The sequence below is a fragment of the Vulpes vulpes genome, chromosome 12 (genome assembly GCF_048418805.1).
Source record: "Vulpes vulpes isolate BD-2025 chromosome 12, VulVul3, whole genome shotgun sequence".
NCBI classification, from domain to species: Eukaryota; Metazoa; Chordata; class Mammalia; order Carnivora; family Canidae; genus Vulpes; species Vulpes vulpes.
Genome location: NC_132791.1, coordinates 109,389,888 through 109,414,631, shown reverse-complemented (window position 1 = coordinate 109,414,631; position 24,744 = coordinate 109,389,888). Strand labels below are relative to the sequence as shown.

The 24,744-nt window shown below is 46.8% G+C and overlaps 1 protein-coding gene across 1 annotated transcript in view; it reads left to right on the top strand.

The window, feature by feature from the left end:
• Positions 1-939: 939 nt before the first annotated feature.
• Positions 940-24,744, top strand: part of DCPS (decapping enzyme, scavenger) — a 40,525-nt gene continuing 16,720 nt past the window's right edge. Inside the window, exons 1-2 of the mRNA XM_025998944.2 lie at positions 940-1,218; positions 2,815-2,989. Coding sequence (XP_025854729.1) covers positions 1,018-1,218; positions 2,815-2,989 — 376 coding nt within the window. The 5' untranslated portion in view covers positions 940-1,017. The remainder of the gene's footprint in view (positions 1,219-2,814; positions 2,990-24,744) is intronic.

Genomic DNA, 24,744 nt, shown 5'->3' with positions numbered 1-24,744 from the left:
CAAATGGAAATGGTTTAATGACCCTCATAAAAAACCGACCAAGAAATAAGACTGGCTCAACAGATTGTTTCAGAAACACTCCTTCCATGCTACCTAAGCAATGTGGGCATAATTCTCATTAAAATGTCAGTATTTGGGGATCCCTGGGTGGCTCGGCGGTTTGGTGCAACCTTCAGCCCAGGGCATGATCCTGGGGTCCCGGGATCGAGTCCCGTGTCGGGCTCCCTGCATGGGGCCTGCTTCTCCTCTGTGTCTCTGATGAATAAATGGGTAAAATCTTTTAAATAAATAAAATAAAATAATAAAATAAAATAAAATAAAATAAAATAAAATAAAATAATAAAATAAAATAAAATAAAATAAAATAAAATAAAATAAAATAAAATGTCAGTATTCAACCCAGGGTGTCAGGGGTCAAAGCATCCGCGTAGTCCAAGGGTGTTTCCCAGCTCCGGCTCCCCGGGGAGGCCGGGGGGGGGGGGAGGGTGGTGCCCCCCCTGCACTGCAGCATCGTTATCCGGCCTGGTTAGGGACTCGCTGTCTTCTTTTCTCTTCCCTCAGCACCAGCCTCAACTCAGACCCGGCAGCGCAAGGGGACAAGGGGCAGCAGCTTGAATTAAGAAACGCTCCTCGCAGGGCAGCCCGGGTGGCTTAGCGCTGCCTTCAGCTCAGGGAGTGATCCTGGAGACGTGGGATCGAGTCCCACGTCGGACTGCTTGCATGGAGCCTGCTTCTCCCTCTGCTTCTCTCTCTGTGTGTGTGTGTGTCTCTAATAAATAAAATCTTTAAAGAAAAAAAGGAAAAAAGAACGCTCCGTGGAGACAGGCCACAGGGACCCAGCGCTCGGAGCATCTCCCCCGGAGCATGTCGGGAGTTGTAGTCCCCGCGCCCTGGCCGAGCGGGGCGGGGCCGCGGCTGGTGTTGGCGCATGTCGGGAGTTGTAGTCCCCGCGCCCTGGCCGAGCGGGGCGGGGCCGCGGCTGGGGTTGGCGCAGGCGCACTGCCTCGGCCGGGCAGCATGGCGGACTTAGCCCCTCAACCCGGCAAGCGAAAGCGCGAACAGGACGCCGAGGAGGCGGCCGCCGCCAGCACGGACCAAGAGCAAGCGGGCGTCGGGAATGGTACCTCCGCCCCGGTGCAGTTACCGTTCTCTGGCTTCAGAGTGGAAAAAGTGCTGAGGGAGTCCGCGAGGGACAAAATCCTTTTCCTCCACGGGAAGGTAGCCTCGGGCAGCCCGGGGCGGGTATGGAGGCCGCGGTGAGCCAATCGCCGTGCGGGCGGCGGGGTTTTTTGTTTTGATTTTTTTTTTTTTAAACCTGCGCTCCACCGGGATCTACCAATCACACTACGGGGGGGGGGGGGGGGGCGGGTAGTACCGCTGGGCCGAGGACCGGGCCCACGGGAGACAAGTTTACCCGCAGCCTCAGGGCGGGAGCAGCCGGGGGGGCAGGTCAACCTCCCCAAGTCCTCCTTGGCTACAGGTAACTCGCATTTGCACCGAGTGTTGCAGATTGAAGATCACGTGTCGAATTCTCCCAGCCACTCGTGATGGCTTCGTTTAGCACGAAGGTGCTAGGCACCCAGTAAAAATTGCTGGATTCTCTGCGGAACGACGTAGGGACTGGAGGCCCCGGTGCCCGTTGTGCGGGGTTCCAGCCCTAACAGGGGAGACCGTTTATTTTTATCTTTTTTTTTTTTTTTTTAAGATTTTATTTATTTACTCATGAGAGACACACAGAAGGAGAGAGAGGCAGAGACACAGGCAGAGGGAGAAGCAGGCTCCAGGCAGGGAGCCCGACGTGGGACTCGATCCTGGGATCTCGGGGTCACGCCCCGGGCTGAAGGCAGGTGCAAACCGCCGAGCCCCCCGGGCTACCCCGAGATGGTTTATTTAAATCGCAAATTCAGTGGCGCGCATCATGCACTGAGCTAGGTGCTCGGGATGTAGACATGAAAGCTACCGTCCTTGATTTTCAGGAACGCCAGAGTACCTTCTGGCAGACAGATGCCTACAGCTGGCTCTAATACCCTGTGCTCGGCTCTATAGAAGGGGCCGGGGAGAGACTGGAGCCCGTCCTGGGAACTAGTGAGGAGGCCCAGCCACAGGGAGGTATTAGGGTTCCTGAGAACTAGCAGGAGCTCTCATTTTGGGAGGATCCCGGGAACCTGGGCCTAGGCGACCGTGCCTCAGTGTCCTTGTTCTGTTTGGAAGGTTCCCTCTAGTTCTTAGACCCCCCACCTGTCTTCTATCTGTAACACCTGTTGAAGATTTTAGCTATGAGAACTTGTGAGTTAGGAGTTACTGGGGATACCCAGATTCTAGTTTTATTTTCTTTTTAAAGATTTTATTTATTTATTCATGAGAGACAGAGAGAGGCAGAGACACAGGCAGAGGGAGAACCAGGCTCCATGCAGGGAGCCCGATGTGAGACTGGATTCCGGGTCTCCAGGATCACATCCTGGGCTGAAGGTGGCGCTAAACCGCTGAGCCACCTGGGCTGCCCACAGATTCTAGTTTTCTTTCTCTCTCTCTCTCTCTCTCTCTCTCTCTCTTTTTTTTCTTTTTCAACACTGACTGTTCATGTGACGTCGGGCAAGTGACTTAATTTCTCTAGACATGTTTCTTCATCTGTACAGTGGGGAGAATTTGGCAGAGGCCCTGCAGGCCCAACATAGAAGTAAGTGGAGAAGCTTTACATCTGAATGCTGCCCTGAGGATTTGGGTTAATGAAAGGGCTGCTCTGGAAGAAGAAACAGCAGGCCCCATAGCTTTTGCCTCTGCTCCTGGGCTCACCGGTGGTGCCTCTGCCTGCAGGTGAATGAAGCCTCTGGAGATGGAGGTGGAGAGGATGCCATTGTGATCCTGGAGAAGACACCGTTTCAGGTGGAGCAGGTGGCCCAGCTCCTGATGGGTCGCCCCGAGCTCCAGTTGCAGTTCTGCAATGATATCTACAGCACCTATCACCTGTTTCCTCCACGGCAGCTGAGTGGTGAGCGAGTGGTGGCTGGGGTGGCTTCCTGTGGGGAGACGGGGGGAAATGAGGGGGTGTGGTGGTTCCTCTGCAAAACTGATTTGTACATTCTAGTGCAGTACCTCTCTCAGTGGAAGCAGGAGGGGGTTTTGCACCCTGCCTCCCCAGGAGACATTTGGCAATCTCTGAAGACAGTTTTGGTTGTCAGAACTGGGGAGATGGGGGTGCTGCTGGTACCTAGAAGGTAGAGGCCAGGGATGCTCCTGAATATTGGGAAGGGAGTGTGATTCATGGTATAGAACAGTTTCATCGGGACATGGGTGACTCAGCGGTTGGGCGTCTGCCTTTGGCTCAGGGTGTGATCCAGCAGTCCTGGGATCGAGTCCCACATCGGGCTCCCTGCGTGGAGCCTGCTTCTCTCTTCTCTCTCTTTGCCTGTGTCTCTCCCTCTCCCTCTCTCCGTGTCTCTCATGAATAAGTAAATAAAATCTTAAAAAAAAAAAAAGAACAGTTTCATCTACTAACTGAATAATAATAATAATGGTTGTTAACACTAAACTCTTAATATTGTGCTAATTACCATTCTAAAAATCTTACATGTATTATCGTATATAATACTCAGAGTAGCCTGATAGTGACAGCACTTTATAGGTCAGGGAACTGAGATTTTCAAAGGTTAAGTAACTTCTCCAAGATCACACAGCTAGTAGGTGGCAGAAAAACTAAGATCTTTCAGTAGACAGAGGACTCACTATGCTGCTGTGGGATGAGCGGTGTGTGGGGTGCTGCAAAGATCAATTACTCCCCTTGAAGGAACTCACTTTTAGTCTGGGAGACAGTGAGTGGGATCCAGGGGAATAGATTTGGGAAAGGCAGGAATTCATGGGCTAAAAGGCAGAGATTTGTTTTGGATTGCCAGGATTTTTTTATTCATTAAGAAGAGAATGAATTTGGGGCACCTGAGTGGCTCGGTTAAATGTCTGCCTTTGGCTCAGGTCATGGTCTTGGGGTTCTGGGATCCAGCCTCAGTTCAGGCTCTCTGCTCAGCAGGGAGTCGGCTTCTCCCCCCTCCCTCCATGTTCTCTCTCACTCTCACTCTAGCTCTCTCTCAAGGAGGTAAATAAAATTTTAAAACGAAGGGGAAGAATTTATTATTTTCTTTATTTTGTTTTAGCTTCCATGTCAAAAGCTAGGTGTGATATGGGCTTTTTCCCTTTAGGTGGTTAGGTTTAAAAGGCAGCTTTGTTGGAAGCATGAAGGAGACCGATTGACCTTGAAGGTTCCATCCAAGTAGGAAATTTGGGGATCGACTTTGTAGCACGTGGCAGTTTTGTATTACCCTTCTATCTTTTTGTCCTCCGGCATTTAAGAATAATTTGGCTTTACGGATACTCCGCCACAGTCTTTTTGATAGGTTTAATCTTTTCTGCACCCTCAAGAAAGGGTGCCGGTATTTGTTGTCCTTTGGAAGTATGTGTGAACACTTGATGTGGAACAAACCAACCTTTCACAACTGAAGGCAAAATAGCCGGGTCCTCCGCTGAAAGCGAGCCAGATTGATTGGTTCGAGTTGATGGAAATGGACAGCTGTATTTACTTTCTCAGGCGCTGACATTTAAGCAAACGTAGCCCTCAACCCGGAGCAGCAGAAGGCACGACAGAAGGCTCGGTAGCCAAACACCATTCGGGGCAGCCCCCCAACCATAGGCTCCGGGGTCATTATTCTGTTGCCACCTCTTCCTCTCGCCTTTCCCAACGCCTCTGTCCACGCTCCTCACCCTCAGCCAAAATACAGAGGATTCTGCTACACAAACCCTGTGGAATTCACAGCCTTTCCTTTTCATTTTATTTTCCCACTACTTCTGTGATATTGCACACAAGTGGTGGTGGCCACTTGCCCTGGCTTTCTATTTTTGTCTTTTTTTTTTTCTAAGCTAAGCGCTGAAAGAGGCGGTCAGGTTATCCATTCATTCCAGTTCTTCCTTCCCACTCAGAACCCAAAATGTTTTCTGCTTTTTTTTTTTTTAAGATTTTATTTATTTATTCATGAGAGACACAGAGGCAGAGACACAGACAGAGGGAGAAGCAGGCTCCCTGCAGGGAGCCCGATGTGGGACTCGATCCCGGGACCCTGGGATCACACCCTGAGCCAAAGCAGATGCTCAACTGCTGAGCCACCCAGGTGCCCCTGTTTTCTGTTTGTTTGTTTTTTTTTTTTTAAGATTTTATTTACTTATTCATAAGAGACAAAGAGAGAGCGAGAGAGAGGCAGAGACACAGAGGGAGAATCAGGCTCCTTGTGGGGAGCTCGATGTGGGTCTTGATCCCCAGACCCAGGGATCCGACGGACCCGAGTAAGCTGATGGCAGACACTCAACCACTGAGCCACCCAGGTGTCCCTGTTTTCTCCCTTTTCCCCATTACTGCCCCCCCCCCCCCCCCCCCCAGGGAGCCTCAGATGTGAACTTCTCCTTTCTGGGGCTCCCTGTCTTTGCAGAAGCATTAGTATACCTGCAGCACATTATACTTTTATTTTCCCTCGCCAAACTAGGCACAGTGATTGGAAGTCCTAAAAATTTGTTTCAGGGCTTAGCCCTCCTCTCTCTCTCTATCTCTCTCTCTCTCTTTCTCTCTCTCTCTCTTTCTCTCTCGTATGGGCTATACACCCTGTCCCTGGATGATAGTCTAGATCAGGGATTGGCAAACTTTTATTGTAAAGGGCCAGAGAGGAAATATTTGAAGCTTTATGAACCACATCAATGGTCTGTTTCACATGATCTTTTTTCCTTTTTTTTTTTTTTTTAACTGCTTTAGAAATGAAAATGCCAGTCTGAAAAAAAAAAAGAAAGAAAGAAAGAAAATGCCACTCTTAGTTTGCTGGATGCAGAAAAACAGGCCATGGAGCTCATCTTCTGGCCATTGTTCATTAACCCCTGTTTCAGATTCTCTCCCACTCAAAGTGTGGCCTGTGGACCAGCTGAATTGCTGTCACCCAGGAGCTTGTTAGACACATGGATCTTCAGACCCCATTCCAGAAGTCAGAATTAGTGTCTACATTTTAGCAAAACCCCTAGGCGAGTCACATACACATCAGACTTTGAGAGGTGCTGGTCTTTAAATACCACCTGTATGCAGGGATGCCCATGTTTATTTCTGCATCCCCTGACATCTCCAAGAACTCCAGGCTCATTGGAATAAGCACGTACCTGACCTGTCTCTTTGGAGGTCCTAGGTACATCCTAGGTAAAATGTGAGGCTCAGACACCGTAATGTCTTTAAAAATACTTAGCACATCTTGGGATCCCTGGGTGGCTCAGCGGTTTGGTGCCTGCCTTTGGCCCAGGTTGTGATCCTGGAGTCCCAGGGTCGGGTCCCACATCGGGCTCCCTGCATGGAGCCTGCTTCTCCCTCTGCCTGTGTCTCTGCTTCTCTCTGTGACTCTCGTGAATAAATAAAATCTTTAAAAAAAATACTTAGCACATCTTGAATAGTAGCAGCTATAATTATTCTCATGTGCTGAGCCCTATGCTGGGTCCTGCAGCTTGAGATGAATAAGACACCCGCTCTGCCTGCAGTCTTGTTTGGGGAGGGATACCCCACAAGTTACTATGAAAGAGAGAAGTAAACTCAATAGGGTTTGGTCGCTGCCTGGATGTGTGGAACAGGGATCCTGGAAATTGGGAGCCATGTCTGACCCGTTTCCGTTCCCCAGCAACCTGACCTATGGTAGGTGCTCACTAAATGCTGCTGGAAAATGAACCCACAAACTAACTCGGCTGTTTTTCCTGTGGGCCAAGTGTTCCTCAGCCACAAGGTGGCGGCGTTGCCCAAGTATTCCTGTGGCCAGCTCCTTTGGCCTCTGTGCTAGAGCCGCCTGGGCCCCACCTCTCCAGTCTTAAGAGTCCATCACAGGCTCTTAATGCTGCCTGGAGAGGCCTTAAGGCATGGTTCCTGCAGCCTCAGCCCCCCCCCCCCCCCCCCCCCCCCCGCCCCGAGCACCCTGTACAGTTTTTGAGTTTTCCTGCCGTCTCTGACTGTTCCTCCAGACGTCCTTCCCATAATACTGCTTGCTGACAGAAGGCCCCCTGCCCCCTGTTTCTGAGCCAACTGCTCTCCGGATTTCTTCCGGTTATCTCTCTACTCACTGGCAGATTTCTTCTTCTCTTCCAGCCTGAAGGTTTTGCATTCTCCTCCTTTATCCCTCCTAAATTCTCAGCTGACCACAAGAGGCTGCCCTTTGAAGCCACTCATGGCCCCCCACCCTGTTGACACAATAAAGACGGCAGGGAGTTGGAGTCATACAGGCTTAGGTCTTGTCCTGGTGCTAATACTTATTGGTAGTGTCAAGCTGTTTCTGAGTTTCAGTTTAGTGTAGAAGTGAAAAGCAAGCCATCATCTGTGCTGGACTCCTGGCTTTGCCATTGCACCAGCTGTAAAGACTTGGTAAGTTTTTGTATTCTTTTAACAGAGACAAAGTGCCTCCTACATATTCGGTGCTGTGCGAGGTAGGTATCGGTGAGCGTATTAGGTATTCGCTGTGTCTTGGAGTTGTAGTTGCGGGACAACGGCAGACACCAGACAAGGAAACAGATGAGCAGGAGAGGGGTGCTTGGGCTGGGGGTCCAGCAGGGCTCTCTGTGGAGGTGACACTCCAGCCGAGACCAGCACGATGAAAAGGAACCAGCTGTGCAAAGAGCTGGTGAGGGGCCGTAAAAGAATGTTTGTGGCTGAGGGAATAGCATGTGTCTTGGAGGAGGAAAGAGGAACAGAAAAGAGGCCCTTTTGTCGGGAGCTTGAGGGGGCAGTTGATGGCTGTGGTGTGTGACACACATGTTGGGGAAGTTGCTTCGGTTATGTTGTTAAATTAGGTTAGTAAGTGAACATATTTTGGGACAGTTGCGAAACAAATGGCATAAGGAAATGTTTAAAGGGTGCCTGAGTGGCTCAGTCGGTTAAGCATCCGTCTCTTGATTTGAGCTCGGGTCATGATCTCAGGGTCATGGGATGGAGCCCCATGTCCGGCTCCATGCTGGGCATGGAGCCTGCTTAAGATTCTCTCTTTCCATTCCCTCCCCCCTACCCTGCAAAAAAAAAAAAAAAAAAAAAAAAAACAGAAGTTTCAGCCTCTGCCCACAGTGAGAGATACATCTTACATTGTGACCCAGTACATGTGAATAAACATACATGGGAAAAAAGGAAACAAAAGGTTTACAAAATAACACTTACCTTTACTTTACCAGACACTGGTTAATATTTTCAACTTAATTCCTGTCTTGTCTGTTTCCTTTTATTTATTTATTATTTAAAGATTTTATTTATTTATTCATGAGAGACATAGAGAGAGAGGCAGAGACACAGGCAGAGGGAGAAGCAGGCTCCCTTCAGGGAGTCCGATGTGGGACCCTGGGATGACACTCTGAGCTGAAGAGTGTGTTTGCTCAACCACTGAGCCACCCAGGCATTCCTTGTCTGTTTCCTTTTAAATGCTGGTCTTAACTTCCTAAATTAATTTCATCATGACTGTCATGGGTTATGACCCATGGAAATAAGGTATATAAAACACTTAGCACGGTGACTGGCATATGATGTGTATCTGGTAAGTGTTAGTTATTTTTTATTATTGTGTTTTTCCCATTAAGATTGCATGAACCTTAAGTGGAACAGTATAGATAACATGGGAAAATGCCTAGCACTGACCATGGTCAGGTTTCCTTTCTTCCCCCTGTGGCATGTGGCAAAAGTGAGGGCTGAGTGGGCCAGATGGCTGGCATCTCAGTGCTGCCCCAGCCATCCATGCAGGGCAGAGCCTGGATCATCTGCTTCTTCAGCTCTCACGCTCTCGCGCCCGTGGCCCATCAATGGAGCCCTTTCATTAAGATCTCTGTTCTCTCTTACCTGGGGGAGGAGGGGGGAGGGATAGTAGAGAGAGGGGTGTGACTCAGAAATCCAGACCATGCCTAAAAAGGCCAATTGTTTTCCCCAATGTAGAGCAGGGGTGTGGAATCTCAGGTTCAGAGGAGGAGAAGGCGTCTGTGTGTGAGTGAGGCCAGGGCAGGGAGTAGAGGGAAGCTGGGAATCACATCTTCTTTTGGTCGCAGAGAACTCCAGGTGCTTTAGCTACAGGTGTGGTTTTCCTCCGTGTTCCTTGCAGAAGCAAATCTGGGACCTCTGCAATCTTGAGTGAGGGCTCGCTTGGAAGGAGCATTTTAAAAGCTAGCCATTCCCATAGGAGTTTCCTCTGGTAGCATTGTTCACGATAGAAAGAACTAGAAACAATCTAGAAACTAGATATCAACTAACAATAGAATAGATAAGTAAATCAAAGTGTTTTTTTGCACCGGACTACTTCTTTCAGGCAGTGAAAATGAATGAGCCACAGCTACACATGTCAAGAATCTCACCATATTGAGCAGGAAAAGCAAGATACAAAATACAGAGTGTGGTTCCAATTAGATAAAGTTGAAAAACAAGCAGAACTAAACAATATACTGCTTAGTGATGCATGCATAAATAATAAAATAAGACGAAAAAAGAAATGATTAATGCCTGATTCAGCACAGTGATTATCCCTGGCAGGGGCAGAGAGGATATCAAAATTCTGGTAATGCTCTGTTCCTTGGGCTGCATGCTCTTTGCATGGGTGTTCTTTTATTTTATTTTAGGTCCTTAAATGGTTCCTATTTTATATACGTGTGTGTATGTGTATAAAGTATGTATACATGTGTATATACACACAAGTTTTACGTTGTACAATGTATTTCCCAATTAAAAGTTAAGAAAAACCAGCAGGTCCTTAGAAGAGCTAAGAATATTCTCCCACTAAATTCTAGGGTCCTGCCTTCATTCTTAAATTTGGTTTCCAGTCACTCTGACTGAAAGTGTTTGATTAAGGCCTCCTTCCTTTGGGTTTTAGGCATTAGCCGACTTCTGTTTCTGCATACCACCTTTTCTCTGGTGTAGAGAAGTGGTGGGGCCTGACTCTTTTCTGTCCAGTAGACAAGGGAGCCTGTGCTGTCCTGGAGCACTCTCCAGCATGGTGCCAGCCCTGGCCGAATAGAGCAGTGTGGGGAGGCCCTCCAGCAACTGGAGACAAGGGCTCGGTACCAGGCTCTGTGGGCTCCACTCCAGCATATACTGGCACGAGCCCATCACCCTATTCCCTGTGGGTGTCCTCGGCAGGCCTCCCATGGCAGCTGAGCTGAAGGGCAAGAGTTCTCTGAACATTGACCCGTAGGAAAAGTCTTGCCAGACAGGTTATCTCCTGAGCAGGATGTTGAAGAGCTCTATCATCTCACATGAGAAATACCCTAGGCTTGCTGCCAGTGGGTGACACCTGGGCAAGTCGTGGAATTGCTCTGAGACTCAGTTTCTCTGGATGAAAAATGAGGAATCAGATATCTGGCTAGTCCACCTCACTGGGCTTCGGTATCATATTAGAGGATAGAACCACAGTATCTCAGGTTTGAATGGAACTCTAGAGGTTTATTCAGTAATGTGATTCTTAACTAGAACTATTCATCATGAATGCTTACAAAGCTCTCTCGAATACAGAATCTGGACCTCCTGAATAGGTCTCTGTGATAGGGGTAGGCCATTTATCAAAGTCATACAGTCACATGGTCAAGTCATCAAATAGCACTGAAGGGCTTACATACATAGCCAGGAATAGGCTTTTGTATCACTCTGCCCCACCCTGGTCCTGCTTTCCAGAAACAACTACCATGAAGAAAGTTTCTGGGGTTAGTGCTTCTGGTAGTTGCCTCCAGACCCTTAACTGATAAAGAAGATAATGCAGCTTGTTCTTGATTTGTCACATTTTGACCTTCTCAGTCCCCCACAGTGGAAATGGAAAGATTTAGCTCCTTTATATATTTCTCACCATCCCTCCCCTTCCTTCCAATTTTTTATGTTTATATTATTATTTTTAGGGTTCTTAACAATTGCCTTTGGAATCCTAAATATACTTACCTTTAGGCCTTGATCCCTCTCCTTGAGGTGTTGTCACTCTCTCGGTTAAGAACATCCATCCGTGCCTCTAGCCTTCTCTTGCTTTACTGTCTCCTGACTTCTCTGTCAGCCATGCTTATATTTTACATTGTCACGGTATGTTCTGTTGCATGATTGTAATCAAGTCTTGTGTGCTTTGTCTGTAAGTAGATTCTGAGCTGCTCGCCAGTAAACAGCGTTTACATTTTGGTGGCCACAGTAATGTGCACTACACACTCAAGCACACTGCTGGAATTCTAGTTCCTCTCCCACCTGCCCAGTGCATGACACCCCTGTGTCCCCGTAAGAAGGATGCATCTGATGTCTAAGTCAAATGGATTCTCTGTTCTCACAGCCCAGCAGTTCCTCCAAGTCATGCTGCTTTTTAAATTTATTTCCTATTTGAATCATTATTTTGTGTTTTTCCTTTTTCATAAAGTTTCTAGTTGCCTCTTTTTTTTTTTTTTTTTTTAACTGTAGTTAAAAGAATCCGGTGAGCCTTTACTCTGTTTTTGAAATTATCCAGCCACTTAGTTTGATAATTCATTACATGATAAGTCCTTCCTTCCTGGAAATATTGTTTCCAGAACACTCTTTCCTGCTGCTCCAATCTAGACAGCTGATTCTTTAGGCATGCTGCATGGCTCTTAACTTAAGACTTCCTGTCACAGTGTTTCTAGGTTAGATGCACTCTTTTCTGGATGTGATGTCTTTTTTTTCTCTTGTCTTAGTCTCTTATTTAGCTGAAATACAGTCTTAAGTACTTCCTCAGAAAGAACACATGAAAGGTAAACCTTGAATCCTTTATTGTGCCCTTGCTTTTGATTGATGGTTTGACTGAATACAGAATTTAAATTTCTTTCCCCTCAAAACATTTAAGGCACTGATCTCTTGACTTCAAGCATCCATTGTTGTCAACAAGACTTCTGATGCCAGTTTGATTTTCATTTTCTTACAGTTAACTTGGTTTTTCATCTTCATTCCCCCCCCCCCCCCCCCCCCCCCCGCTTTGTTAGTTTCCTTCTCTGGAAGCTTATCGTGGTATGCTCTTTATCTCAGGTGAACTGAAATAGTGTAAGGCTGTGTTGAGGTTGGATTTTTTTTTTTTCATTCATTGTACCTGGTACTTTTAGATCCTTTTGATTTATAGTCTTATGTCATTTATTCACTCTATACATTTTTTTCTGTCACTTTGATAATTTTCTTTCCTCTTTTTTTATTTCCTCTTACTGGAAATGCTATTAGGTGTTCGTCTCCTAAAGTGCTCCTGTGTATTGCTTCTGTTCTCCTGCTTTTTCCATTTATGTCTTTTCTTTTTATAGTCCAGTAGATTGTCTTAACTTTATCTTCCAGACCTTTCCAGTGAAGGTTTTAACTTGGCAATCATATTTTTAATTTTCTTCCCTCTGATTTTCTATTTCATTTTCTCTGACACACTAATTAGAATTATTTTAAAAATTATCTCCTGACCCTTCCATGATCTCATTTCCTCTGAGATCTGGTTCTGGTTGTTTATTTTGGTCATTCTTTTTCAGGCTGCTGGTTTTCTTTTAACATCTGGTGAATGTTAGCTCATTTGTGTTTAAAAATGAAGAAGCAGGCTGATAATCTACTATACTTTGGTGGACTTTGTCCACTATCTATTTGTAGGTCTGTTTCCACAACGGGTTTCCTGGATGAGTAGCTGGCCCAATCCTGTGTGGATTGGGAGCGGGCCTTGTTGGCTGGCTGGCTGGCCTTGCCTAAGGGTGCAGCTTGACTGGCACACTGGAGACACCAGCACCCACTCTGGAGCGCTCACGCTCTCTCATCCACTATAGTTTGTGGGCTGCTGCTTTTTTATGATTGGTGAGCTAAAAATGGTTTTTACATTTTTTTTTTAAAGATTTTATTTATTTGAGAGCGTGAGCCAGGGGAAGGAGGAGAGGGAGAGGGAGAGGGAGAAGCAGGCTCTCCACCGTGCGGGGAGCTTGATTTGGGACTTAATCCCAGGACCCTGGATCATGATCTGAGCCAAAGGCAGACACTTAACCAGTGGAACCACCCAGGCGCCCCTGGTTTTTACATTTTTAATGAGTTGTTTTAAAAAATAGAAAAAATTAAGATGAATATGAAAAAGAGACAGCATAGCCTACAACACCTAACATATTTACTGTCACATTTTCCAGAAAAGCTTGCCTGCCACTGCTCTAGCCCATGGTTTTCTGTCTTGGGAGGATGGATAGCCATCTTGTTTTCCTCCATCATTATGAGCCTGCCCCTGGGATGAGAGTGTGGCATTGGGTGGAACCAGTTGGTACAACAGTTCTCTAGATAGCCCCTTGATTGGTCCCAGCTTCCAGTTTCATTTCCATTCTGGTCCTCTGTAGCTAGTTGCTCAGAGCCATTGAGGTATGTACTGTCAGGCTAGAGGTCACATAAAGGATCATCCCATTTGTGTTTAAAAAAAAAAAAAAAAAGAGGAAAAAGACCCTGGGCTGTCTGGGTGATTCATTTGATTAAGTCTCCAAGCTTCAGCTCGGGTTCTGGGATCGAGCTCGCCGGGGTCTGGGATCAAGCCTGCGGTGTTGGGCTCCCTGCTCAGTAGGGAGCCTACTTCTCCCTCTCTCCCTCTGCCCTTCCTCTCACCTTTGTGTGCGAGTGTGCACTCACTCATGTTCTCTCTCCCTCTCTCTCCTGCCCCTCTCTCCCTCAAATAAAGTCTTTAAAAAAAGACCTTTGTGTAGATATGTTCATATATATGTAAACTCTTTAAAGACCAGGATAGTAAATAACCAACTTTGTTAATTAGTGTTTATTTCAATGACTTACGAGTTATTTGAGAATTTATTCACGTGATGCTTGGATAGATATTTCTTAGGATGTTAACCTCATCCCCAAATAAAACAAAGGAGCAGATGATAAAATTAGCCTGGATCGGAGTTTCTGCCTCCTTCCTTCACAGCCCAAATGACCCTCATTGTGTGGGACCTGCCACTTCATCAACAAGTACTGCATCACACCCCCAAGTACTGGACCTCAACTCAGGTGAATTACGTCTCTCTATGGAGACACACCTGGAAGATGGTAATAAAGAGCTCACAGCTGCAGAGGAGCGCACCCTGGGAGCTGGTGGGTTAGGGTGTGCAGAGGTGGCTCCTGCAACAGCTGGGGACATGGCAGCTCCTGGGATGGCTGGACTTGATGATGGCGGGGTGGGAAGTAGAAGGGGTTTCTGGGTGAGGGCAACACTGTGGACAGAGCTATAGGGTGGGCTCCCAGCATTAGCTGGGCTTTGAGATGGGGCAGGGGAAAAGGTGAGTGAGCCCACAGGAATCTACTCCTTTGGCGTCATCACTTGCGGCCACCTAAAATGGCAGATTTCTGTCGACTTTTCTCTCTGGTTGCTTCAGACGCCAGTGAGCCAAGCCCCTTCTGGGGTTTGGAGGGACAGTAGAATAACAACAAGCAGACATTTCAAGATGGAAAGGGTCCTAATACCTGGGTAAAATTCTCGGTCCAGAATCTGGGTTCTGTCTTTCTCTTGTGGTCTAATTGGCTGGTGCGCTCCTTCCCTGCCACCTTAGCTCAGGGAACCCTTGCACCCTGCCTTCTCTGTGTCCCCATCTCCTCCCTTCAGCTGAGAGCAGAGGCCCTCTGTTCGGTTCTCCATTTAGACTCATGGCTTCCATGGAGCTCAGAGAAGCCATTGCATTCAGAAGTGAGAAGTGAATAGCTACTGAGATGTAATCACCACCCCAAGACTGGTGTTCTTGTTCCTTCTCTCTCTCTCTCCCTCTCTCTCTCTCTTTCCCTCTCTCCCTCCCTCCCTCTCCCTCTCTCCCCCCTCCCTCCCTCCTTCCCAGATGGGGCAAGGTCCCAAGGCTCTGTGGCAGTCTTGAGGCTCAAGTCAGCAGAAAAGTCAGCTTACTCATGACCAGTGGGCGAAGGCAAATTACCCACAGGATAGCTGGTTCCACTTCACTGCTTGGCTCTGGCTGTGCCTGCCAGCCTGTGGCAGCCTGGTTCTGTTGTCCTCTTCTGATCCAGACTTCTTAGTGAGTGATAGCCTAGAATCCTGGTAGTCCTGGGCCCCTCTCAGTGGGGGATGTGTCCTGTACCTTTGATCTCTCCTGTCCGACCAGCACACACAGTATGGCCATGTCCTTGGATGTTGCACTGACGCCATGTACCTGTGCTCCTCTCTGAGTGAATAAGGAAATACCTTTAGACAGGAAGTTGAGAGCAGGGCCATGTTTTAGAATTCCTGAGTATTCGGTCCAATAGCTTTTGTAGACTGGTCTGCTTAACTTCAGAATAGCTTCTTCCTGTGTGTGGGGACACAGGGGTCTCAGCTCTAAGGGCAGGACTGTGTGTCAGTGGCTCCCTTGTCTCATTTAGTACCAGTTCTCAGTCCTTCTGTTTGGATGGAACTCTGGGAAGTGCTGAAAGCCCCACAGCCATCCTATAGCACCATTTCCCATTCCTAAAGGACCCCCTCTGCTACCATGTGACCAAAGGCCATCCCAACAGCCCTGGAACAGCATTCAGAGTCACCGAATTTGCTTCTGGGTCATCGGGTCATATGCTCCGTCCTCTCCCTCCCAGGCCTCAGAGAAGGAGGAAGGAGCCTGTCAGATCCAGGGCCTGGCTAAAATCAGCATCTGTCTCTCCTCTGCCTCGAATAGCATCTCTGTGCTGTCATTGAGACAGGTAATTAGTGGTGTGAAGGTTTGCTGTGGAGTGGCCAAAGCTTCCAATAGGATCCTGACCACACCCTTCATCCCTGTTTATTTGTGATCTCGAGGTCTCTTCAGGCCTCCCCTTGAGTACTTCCAGCATCCCTGCGGTGCAGGACGTGATCGCCTCCTCTCCAGCCTCTGGCCACCATGATGCTGGGCTGAGGAGAGGGTCCCCTCATCAGGGGAAATCCCCAGGAGGAGGGAAGATAATACAAGTCCTCAGGAGACCCTGCAGCCTCCCTCCCTTGCCAGCCCTTCTGTCTGGGCCCTTTGACGGAGTGCCCTTCCAGTCTGGGTCACCTGCTCTGTCACCTGACTGGCTCTGCTTGGCCCTTGTGGAAGGTTGGGGGGGGGCTTCACCCACAGATCATGCTTTGCTCTTGTTTCTCCCCGGCTGCCCTGATCCTACACATCTGGGTCAAATAAGTTGAAACTGGCTCATCATAATGAAAGGAGAGCAAAAGCCACAGACTGAGCCATAGAAATTACCTCATCGTGTAGAAGTCATCAGTAACGGCTGGAAAGCAGTCTTGTTTGAACATGTGTATGAGAAGGAGAGCAGACTGTCTGTGGTTTGCATTTTCATGTTTCATGTGCAACAGCGTTTTCCTGGGGATTTGGCTAAGCTAGCCTTGGCAGAGAGCAAGAAAGGCAGCTGCTCTTTCCCTCCACACAGCCCAGCCTCCACCTCTGAAAGCAGTTGGGCTTTCGTGTCTGGGTGGAGAACAGGGGGTGGGTCTGTTTATTGGAGAGAGCCTTTCCGGAGACTCTTAAGGGTCTTAGGAGGCAGAACAGAGCTGTCCCAGCCAGAGGCACGCAGGCCTGCCCGCCTGTGCTGCAGAGAGAAGGAGTGTGTGTGGATGGGACCAGTGTTCATCTGGGATGCATCGGTATGACCGCTCCTGCTGCCAGAACATCCCTGCTGCCCCAAGCCCCACCAGGGCTGCAAGACCACTGCAAGGCCCCTCTCCCTGGGCCCCACCACGGGCATGCCTCCCAGAGAGCCAGCGCTGGCATCTTTGGTGGGGAGCAGTGGGAGGCAATACAACGTTCTTAAATCGAAATGGCCATTGTCCCCTGTTGTAAGCGGGATCATCTTCGGTCCCCGCATGCCCCATCAGAGCCTGCTGCAGCCCAGCATCTGGCTGCTGTGGACCCCCAGAGCTGCGGAACACATGCCTCTGCCCCCCTCCCTCCCGGGGAAGCATGGCAGAGTGTGGTGCTGCTGATCTGTGCAGGTCCTGGTGCAGACCTCCCAGGATGCAGCCCCAGTCTCTCTGGCACCTTATTATGCCCGTTGGTTTTGCTGACAGCTGTTTACATGTCTTGGGAGAGCTTGGAACTAATCATGTTTCTCCTATCTGATAAGGCTGCTTTTTGGAGAACCTGGCCGTAGTACAGGTTTCTCAGGGAAACGTCTGAAAGAATGGCCCTGTGGCATTGGGAAAGCAATATTGCGTAGAGGAGTCAGACTGCTCACGTTCAAATCTCAGTTCCACCCCTTACTAGTAATTTGCCCAAGGCAAACCTCTCTCCGGCCCATTTATTTATTTTAACTAAATTAATTAATTTGTTTGAGACATAGGCAGAGACACAGGCAGAGGGAGAAGCAGGCTCCCTGTGGGGAGCCCGATGGAGGACTCGATCCCAGGACCCCGGGATCACACCCTGAACCAAAGGCAAACATTTTATCACTGAGCAACCCAGGTGTCCCTCTGGGGCTTAAGGAACAGTGTATTTTTCAGTTTTTAATGTATTTGCTACATAAGTGATCCATATTTTTATTGGAAAATGTAATAAATGTCCCCCAAAAACTAACTCAAAAGGTTATAGTTTATAACTCCACCACCCAGAGATAGCCTTTCAACATCTTGAGCTATGTTCTGAATTTTTTAGACTTTTCTCTGCACTTATGTGTATGCAGTTGTGCGTGCATATGCTCTTTAAAAACTAAAGTAGCATAATCTACTGTTCTGAAACTCTATTGTTAGGACCTGATATGTGTCAGGTGCTGTCTTAGGCATTGCACATACAGTATGTAAAACAAAGTCTCCACTCTCAAGGAGCTTACATCCAGTTGGAGGAGATGAACCATAAATAAACAAATAGGTCAGGTGGCGGGCGCCTGGGTGGCTCAGTTGGTTAAACATCTGCCTTTGACTCAGGACCAATGTCAGGGTCCTGGAATCGAGTTGTACATTGGGCTCTCTGCTCAGCTGGGAGCCTGCTTCTCCCTCTTCCTCTGCCTGCTGCTCCCCCTGCTTGTTCTCTCTCTCTCTCTCTCTCTGTGTGTGTGTCAAATAAAGCCTTGAAAGAAAAAAAAAAAAGGTCAGGTGGCAATAAATGGGTAAGAAGAAAAAGAAAGCATTATACAATGTTGTTACAGCGTTCCTGACTGTATTGCCTATGCTCTACCTTTCCTCTTCATGACTTCTTTATTTTATAACTGAAACAAACTTTTCTTTTTCTGGTTAGTTCCTTTTGTTTTTTAGATTGCACATATAAATGAAATCATATAGTATTTGTCTTTGTGTGACTAGCTTGTTTCACTTAGCACAGTAACCTCCAGGTCCATCGGTGTTGTCGTAAGTGACAAGATTTCATTCTTTTTAAGGCTGAGTAATATTCCATCATATGCACACGCACATGCATCCACACACATGTCTTCTGTATCCTTCATCTGTCGATGGACACTTGGGCTGCTTTCATCTGTTGGCTATTGTAAATGATGCTGCTCTAAACGGAGGGATGCATATGTCTTTTTGAATTAGTGTTTTCATTTTCTTTGAGTAAATACCTAGTAGTAGGGAGGTCAGTAGGGGGATAGGGTAACTGAGTGATGGCCTTTAGGGAGGGCACATCATAAGATGAGCACTGGGTGTTATACAATGTTAGTAAATTGAATTTAAATAAAAAATTTTAAAACCCAGTATTGGAATTACTGGGTCACATGCTATGGTGATAGATGGTGACTACACTTATCTTAGGGAGCATTGAGTAATGTATACAATTGTCAAATTGATACGTTGTACAATGAAACTAATACAATGTCAACTATACTTCAGTGATACATTTTTTTCTTTTCTTTTTCTTTTTTTTTTTTAAGAGTTTATCTACTTGAGAGAGGAAAAGAGAGCACAAGCAGAGAGAAGAGGGAGAGGGAGAAACAGACTCCCCACTGCATGGGGAGCCTGACATGCAGCTCAGCCCCAGGACCCTGGGATCATGACCTGAGCTGAAGTCAGATGCTTAACTGACTGAGTACCCAGGCACCCCTCAGTAATACTTTTTTTTTTTTTCTTTTTTAATCATTATAAGGGAGACAGAAGGACAGGGACATGGGCTTCCAGTAAAAAAGGGAACATTTTGCCCATCCGCTTCCTCTGAAACCACACTAAAAATGACATTAAAGAAATTACCTTACAAAAAATGATGCCATGGAGACTAGAGAAGGAAGAAGAGACAAGCCTAGGAAATGATGGGGGTGGTGTGGGAGGGATGGAGTGACTGACCCAGCAAATATGTAGGAAGGAAGCCTGAGCCAGTAGGTCCCATAAATCCTGTCCCACTTCACATAACTAGGAGCTGCTCCTCCCAGAGATCCAGCCTCTGGAGAGGTTCAAACAGGATCTAGAGAGGTTAGGTACGGTGAGCGGGACTCAGGGTACCGAAATATAGAGGGTTAAGGAGAAATTTTCATATTCAGTGTTAAGATCACCCCATGCTCTCTCCTGCCGCCCGCCCGCTCCTTCTCCTCATCTCTCAGGATGCTGTCAACCAGGCTTACGCCTCCATGTGTGAAATTGGAAGTCATGCATGGAGAATCTGACCAGCCCAGGAGAGAAGGCGAACTCTTGGGGATTCTGTCCTGAAGGGCATACATAGCCTGATCATCCTAAAATGAAGATCCAGGTGAACACACCTATGTCCACAGAGCTTCCTATTGGCTTTTTAGTGCTTTGCCCTCAAATGTGAGTGAGTGGACAGGCAAGGGTGAACTTGAGTGACTTGAGTAAAACACCCATTGATCAAAGAAAGGAAGGAAAAGAAAAGAACCTGGAAGAAACAAACTCTGCAGGGAGAAGAAATTTGCAAAAAAGGGTCATTAACATCTGAGACAAATGATCTATGAAATGCATAAGAACAAGATGGCGTCATTGAGGAATTTTTTTTAAAGCTTTTAGGAATTGAATATGTAGCAGAACTGAAAACTTCAACAGAAGAGAAGAGAAAGTTGAAGAAAACTTCCTCAGAGGCAGAGCAGCAAGACATGAGATACAGAGACAGAAAAGGAGGAGAGAAAAGTGGAAGATGAATATCCCCACAGGTGTTCCAGAAAGACAGGGCAGAGGAAGCAGGGAAGAAAATGACCAAAGAAATAAAATTGCTTCCCAGGATTGAAGAACGTGATGTTTGAGATTGAAAAAGTCCATTACCGGGGATCCCTGGGTGGCTAAATAAAATCATTAAAAAGAGAAGAAAAGGGATCCCTGGGTGGCCCAGCGGTTTGGCACCTGCCTTTGGCCCGGGGCGCGATCCTGGAGACCCGGGATCGAATCCCACGTTGGGCTCCCTGCATGGAGCCTGCTTTTCCCTCTGCCTGTGTCTCTGCCTCTGTGTGTGTGTGTGTGTGTGTGTGTGTGTGTGTGACTACATGAATAAATAAATAAAATCTTTTAAAAAAAAAAAAAGAAAAGGTCCATTACCCAGTTTGGGGGATGAGTAGAAACCACTCCAAGACCCATCAACATGACTGGGATATTGAGGACAATAAGAAAACAGGTCAATACGAAGGACTGCAGATCAGAATGACCTCAGACTTCTCAACAGTAGCATCGCAATCTAGAAGATTCTAGAGGGTCATTGCTTTCCATTGTAGAATTCTTTTGCCTAACTCTCAATTACGTGTGACAGTGGAATAAAGGCATTTTCAGATGATCTAGGTCTCTAAATGTATCTCCCTTGTACCATAGTTCTGGAAGCAGCTTGACTTTGTGCTTCAGTGTTGTGGTCTTTGATGTGTTGCCAGGCCAGCGACAACAGCTACGTATGGGAACTTTTTTTTTTTTTTTTAAGATTTTATTTATTTGTGAGAAAGAGAGAGGCAGAGACACAGGCAAAGGGAGAAGCAGGCTCCATGCAAGGAACGCGACATGGGATTCCATCCCGGGTCTCCAGGATCAGAAGTCGATCCTGGGTCTCCAAGATCAGGCCCTGGGCTGAAGGCGGCGCTAAACCGCTGAGCCACCTGGGCTGCCCAATCTGGGAACTTCTTAAAAAGGCATACTGGTGGGCCTGGCCCCAGATGTCCTTCGTCAGATGGTTCTGATGCACCGTGAAGTTTGAGAACCACTGCTTTAGTAAAATATAAATGCAAACAGGAAAGAGGAAGCTAGAGTACCCAGCAGTCAGAGAGAGGGAGAGGCAGCGCCAGGAAGGATGGTGGTACACAGAGCTCCAGAGCACAGCTCTACCTGCTGGAGCAAGTCAGTTTTAACATTAAAAGGAAGTTTTTATTTTTATTTTTATTTTTATTATTTATTTATGATAGTCATACAGAGAGAGAGAGAGAGAGGCAGAGACACAGGCAGAGGGAGAAGCAGGCTCCATGCACCGGGAGCCTGACATGGGATTCGATCCCGGGTCTCCAGGATCGCGCCCTGGGCCAAAGGCAGGCGCCAAACCGCTGCGCCACCCAGGGATCCCTAAAAGGAAGTTTTTAAAAGGGCGCCTGGGTGGCTCAGTCGGTTAATAATCTGCCTGTGGTACCAGGACCAGGATCGGACCAGGACCAGGAATGAGTCCTGCATCAGGCTAGCTGCTCAGCAGGGAGTCTGCTTCCTCTGGCCCTCCCTGCTCTTGTGCTCTCTCTCTCTTTCTCAAATAAACAAATGAAATCTTAAACAATTAAAAAAAAATTTTCTATAAACAGACATGGATGTGGGGATGAATTAGTGACAAGTTTGTAGAAAAGTGAGCAAATAAAAGAATAATTAATAACTCCATATACCAAAAATTGTACTAAAAAGGAAAAATAGTATTCAGCACTGCACAGCATTTATGTCATTTCATGGTAGTGTTGACATTGAATACTGACATCCACAATTGTAATATAGTTGTATTGTGAGGACAGGGGACAGGGGGTTGTATGTGTGTGCATGTGTATGCACACTGGTAAAAAAGCTAAATCCTGTCTTCCATAATGGGAAGTCCATAAGTAAAAGTGAAAAGTCAAGGGGGAACAAGATAGAAAAATATTTGTAATTTAGAACTGTGAAAGTACACAAGCAAAGAAATGGCAAGAAGAATTGAAAGTGGTCTATGGGGAAGAGCAGGAAACTTAAAAACCAAACTTCATATGACTCTAACCTATGTACCAGCACACCTTCAATTACAAATAAAAGCAAAGTTTGATAAAGTATGGTAGGTGGGGAAGTTTTATAAGGAGTATCAGGGAGGTCGTTTTAATGGATAATTGTCCCTTGAGCAGTAGTAAGGGTTGGGGGTGCCGATCCCCCATGCAGTGAATCCACTCCCCCCCAAAACTAACTCCCCACTAAAACTCCCGCAGAACTTTACTACTCTCCCCAAACTTAACCCTTCATGCAGTTGAAAATCCACATATAACTTCCAACTCCCCTAAAACTTGATAGCCTACTGTTGACTGGAAGCCTTGCTGATACAACCAGTTGATTAACACATATTTTGTATGTTGTACATATTCTATGCTGTGTTCTTGCAGTATTGAAATAAGGGATCCCTGGGTGGCTCAATGGTTGAGCTCTGCCTTTGGCTCAGGGCATGATCCCAGGGTCCACGGATTGAGTCCTACATCAGGCTCCCTGCAAGGAGCCTGCTTCTCCCTCTACCTGTGTCTCTGCCTCTCTCTGTGTGTGTCATGAATAAATTTTAAAAAAAACTTAAAAAAATTTTTTTTTGGAAATAAGCTTAAAAGAAAATGTTATCAAGAAAATCATAAGGGGGCGCCTGGGTGGCTCAGTTGGTTGAGTGTCTGCCTTTGGCTCAGGTCATGATCCCAGAGCCCCAGGATTAAGCCCAACATCCAACATCGAGCTCACTGCTCATTGGGGAGCCTGCTTCTCCCTCTGCCCTTCTCTCTGCCCATACTTGCTCTCTCTCTCTCGCTCTCAAATAAAATCTTAAAAATTCTAAGGTAATATACATTTACAGTCACCTATTGTGTTTATTGAAAAAAAATCGCATGTAAGTGAACCCATGCAGTTCAAATCCATGTTGTTCAAGGATCAGCTGTGTTGTAAATATTATCAAGAGAGGTTTTTGAGGGGTTTGAAATTGTTCCGTGCTGGGCTTTTTTTTTTTTTTTTTGAGATTTTATTTATTTAAGAGAGAAAGAAAAAAACAGAGTGAGAGAATGAGCAGAGAGCAAGAGGGAGAGGGAGGAGCAGGTTCCCCACTGAGCAGGAGCTCAATGCAGGGCTGCATCCCACAACCTACACAGATCATGACCCTAGCCAATGGTACCCCCCACACTCACACTTTTCTTTTAAAAGAATGCTAATAGGAGGGCAGGATTGGGGCATTCCTTGTTGTTTCTCTACTACAGGGAAAAACTGGGTGGGGAGGTGCCAGGGACTGCTCACCTTGGACAGGTGGCCCCCTTAAGTCAGTTTGCCAAGTGGAGGCTGGCAGAGGGCACCAGGAAGGTCATCAAGCCTCATGTGCTGACGTACGAGGTTGGCACCATGACACCACCGCCGAAGCCCAGTCCTGAGCCAGACTGAGCTGTGGGAGCAAGGGCGCCACAGTTTCTGTGTGAAACGGGGATCATCATGATACCCACCTCACCTTGGTTGTGAGGAGTGAATGAATTCATGTATAGCCCGGGCATGGAACAGTACCTGGTTTGTCTGTTAGCAGTTAGCTCTGAGGGTCCAAAGAACAGCAACATTTGTTTTTGTTTTATTTGTTTTTCACTTTTGAAAAAAATTTTTTTCAACCCTACTAAAAAGTTGTAAGAATGGTACAAAGAACTCCCTCATAAAAGCCCTATTGTTAACATTTTGCCACATTTGCCTTTTCTCTTTCCACACACATGTATCATATTTTGTTGCTAATGTTACTACTGAAAAGTAAGTTGCAGACATCATAACCCTTCCTTGTTAAGCACTTTAGTTTCTGTTTCCTAGGAACCAGAGTAAAGTGATCAGTTTTAGGAAATTTCACATTTATACAAAGTTTGTTTGTAATACAGAGACAGTTATGAAATTTTATCAATTGTTCCAATACCATCTTTCCAGCAGGACTCCCCTCTCGTGTCCAGGATCCAGTCCAGTCGATAGCATTCTGTAATCCAGAGCAGTCCTTCTGTTTTTGTTTTCTCTCACTTCGACCTTTTTGCAGGGTTATAAAGCCACTTGTTTTTTTTTGTTTTTTTTTTTTTTTTTAATTTTATTTATGATAGTCACACAGAGAGAGAGAGAGAGAGAGGCAGAGACACAGGCAGAGGGAGAAGCAGGCTCCATGCACCGGGAGCCCGACGTGGGACTCGATCCCGGGTCTCCAGGATCGCGCCCTGGGCCAAAGGCAGGCACCAAACCGCTGCGCCACCCAGGGATCCCCTAAAGCCACTTGTTTTATAGGACGTCCCAAATTGGGCTTGGCTGGTACTTCCTCATGATGAGATTCAGACCATGCATTTTTGGCCAGAATACCACAGCACATCCCTCCGGAGGCTTGATGGCCGTGTGTCCCATTAGGAATGAGGTTAACTCAGGTCACCTGGTCCCTTCGTCATTAATAAGTAATCTCTGGGGAGAGATTTTTGAGACTGTGTGTGGATATCCTGTTCCCCAACATATTTTCGCCTGGTGAATTGAGCATTTATTGGGCACTGACACTTGACCAAAATTCTCGTGAGGTTCACTTGCAAGTCAACATCTTGATTTGGCATTTAGATAGACACCAAAGTTTGCTTTTGCCTGCCAATGAGAAACTTAGCATTGGGAAACATATTGATTTTTATCAGAGAGATTTTTTTTTTTTTTTCAAAATTGGCTCAGAATTACTCTTCCTAGGCTTAAAGTC